The 2,500-nt window shown below is 42.6% G+C and overlaps 1 protein-coding gene across 3 annotated transcripts in view; it reads right to left on the reverse strand.

Moving 5' to 3' along the window:
- Positions 1-2,500, reverse strand: part of LOC134462375 (transcription factor SOX-13-like) — a 44,076-nt gene that overhangs the window by 14,344 nt on the left and 27,232 nt on the right. For all 3 annotated transcript variants that reach the window (XM_063215369.1, XM_063215368.1, XM_063215367.1), the window contains exon 9: positions 1,925-2,081. In XM_063215369.1, the coding sequence (XP_063071439.1) occupies positions 1,925-2,081 (157 nt within the window). The remainder of the gene's footprint in view (positions 1-1,924; positions 2,082-2,500) is intronic.

Here is a 2,500-nt window from a genome sequence, read left to right on the forward strand (position 1 = left end):
GATAAGGCATTCACAAACACCTGGACAGAGGTGTCAAAAGTAGAAGTAGGGGGGGAACGGTGACTCGGTCTGCTAAGGCGTACCATTACCTACACTGGGACCTGAGTTCGATTCCGACCCAATTCGAGTTTCCCGGTCCTTCCCCATCTGTCTGTCCAATTTATTTCGTGTCACCGGCTTCATGTGTCGTACCTCAATAAAGGCTAAATAACCCAGATTCAAAAAGGTTTTAAAAAACATTGAAGTAGAGGTAAAAGAAAAGTAAACATCCTGTCATAGCTTCCTTCCAACACAATTAACCTCTTGCAATCAATTGGATCAAATTTGTGGCAGCCAGGATTTTCATTTTTCAGTAAGACTTAGGGATCACTGTTGGTCACAGTGAATCTACGTTGTTGGGTACACTGGAATAACTGGTTTAACGACTATGTAATATCATGTATAGATCTATAGTGTTGTACCTACAGCAGGATGTTGCTTCTACTTTTGACAACCCCTCCACCTGAGAGAGCAATTGGGTAATAGGGCATGCACCCATTTGTCTGAAGTCTGGCTGCCGAGACACATAACAAGGATAAGTTCACTACAGAAGTTAAGTTCTCCCAACAGCCTTTTGGAGAGAGAGAGAGAGAGAGAGAGAGAGAGAGAGAGAGAGAGAGAGAGAGAGATGGAAGGAGAGTGACTGGGAGAGAGAGAGTGAGAGATACAGTAATGAGAGCTTTCTTGAGCTAATTGCAAAAACATCAATGTTAAAAAAAAGTTTGTTGGGAGAACATTAGGGGTGGGCAGAGTGAGTGGGTGACTGTGTGACCAACCAAGAGCATGTTCTATCTCATGGATCCAGACCAGGGAGTTAGTAGTGTTAGTTGCTGCGATCCAACTATAGATGAGGTTATGCAATTATGCTGCTACACATCTTAACCCCTGAGCACAGAGCTTATGTTATAACCTCACTGTCACCAAAATTGTAATGCTACGTCTTAATCTGTTACTTAACCCATTTTAGCCTGATGACTCTTATATGTTGTTTGACCAGACCTTTGGCGCCTAGAGTGACATATACGCTGCATTCAGGTTCTTTATATTTTAGCTGTTTTATTAAAAATGTGGGTATGTTACAGTTGAATGAACACATTCTAATGCTAGATGAGGGTCTTATGGTTTAAAATTCAACTTATTTCATGTTTTTATATGCATCAGAGACTGAGATATTAAGGTTTTTATAGGCCGAGGGCAATTCTCCCAAAAAGGGCTTAGGCATTCAGCAGGCGTTTTTTTTGCAGGTGCTTTGGGCATCATTGGGTTAAGGCTCACAGTAACGTCATAGCAATGTTATGATGAAGTTGAGTGTTTTCAGCAAATGGTGAATAGGCCCACTGGCAACCCCATTCTGCACAAAGAGGCTACTCATTTTCATAGATGAGGTTACGCTGTTATGCTACACATCTTAATCATTTCCTCATCGCAACATCAACTCTGCTTCACAAGGGTAAGTCCCAAACAGCAATTCTAGACATGTAAACTTCCTGAACCAAATACCTTTGAACTACGCACAACCTGTTTGTGTTTGTGTGCGTGTGTGCATGTGTGCGTGTGTGTGTGTGTGTGTGTGTGAAACCTGTTTGAGTGTGTGTGTGTGTGTGTAAGTGAAAAGGATGAAAAGAATGTGTGTATGAAAGTCTATGTGAAAGGAAGAGAAAAAGAAAGGAAAAGAGAGAGAGAGAGAGAGAGAGAGAGAGAGAGAGAGATATAGAGAGAGAGAGAGAGAGAGAGAGAGAGAGAGAGAGAGAGAGAGAGAGAGAGAGAGAGAGAGAGAGAGAGAGAGAGAGAGAGAGAGAGAAGGACTAATAGTGATAGTGAAAGTGCTAGTAGAGAGCCATATCGTGAGTGAGTGAGGGAGTGTGAGGCCTTGTTGTGAACGTACTGAGGCTGAGTGGGGGGCGTTGGGGACTGGGGAGCTCCCGGTGCCGGTAGCCGCCCTGCAGGTGGGCAGTGGCCATCTCTAGGGCCTGGGGACTTGGGGTCTTGCCCACCTCCAGACCCTTGGGCTTGGCCGTCAGGTTCAGAGGCTGAGTGCTCTCCTGTCATGCAAAATAGGAAAGGACATGAATGAATATATGGCTATGGTGTAGGATAGCATTGGCATGAAACATGACTACCACAAACAGACTCAACTGAAGGGAACAGTCCACCCTTCATTGATTTTCACAAATTTGCAGTATTTTCATTATTTTTTATAAGTCATAAATATCATGAGACGAATTGTCAACAGCCTTTGTAGACTTTTGTATCCTTGTAGTATATTGTATTGTATTGCATGATTATGTGGTTGTCTCATGCCTGTCTGATGGACAGTATAGAAAGCACATTGTATTGTTACTTCATCATCATGCCATCACATGGTATATATAGTCTAATGGAGATAGAAATACCCGATCTGCCACCCAAAAACTTCTGATTAATCAAGAAAAAAGGATTTTCTGATTACATTGCAGTAGAA

This window comes from Engraulis encrasicolus, chromosome 14, assembly GCF_034702125.1.
Source record: "Engraulis encrasicolus isolate BLACKSEA-1 chromosome 14, IST_EnEncr_1.0, whole genome shotgun sequence".
NCBI lineage: Eukaryota > Metazoa > Chordata > Actinopteri > Clupeiformes > Engraulidae > Engraulis > Engraulis encrasicolus.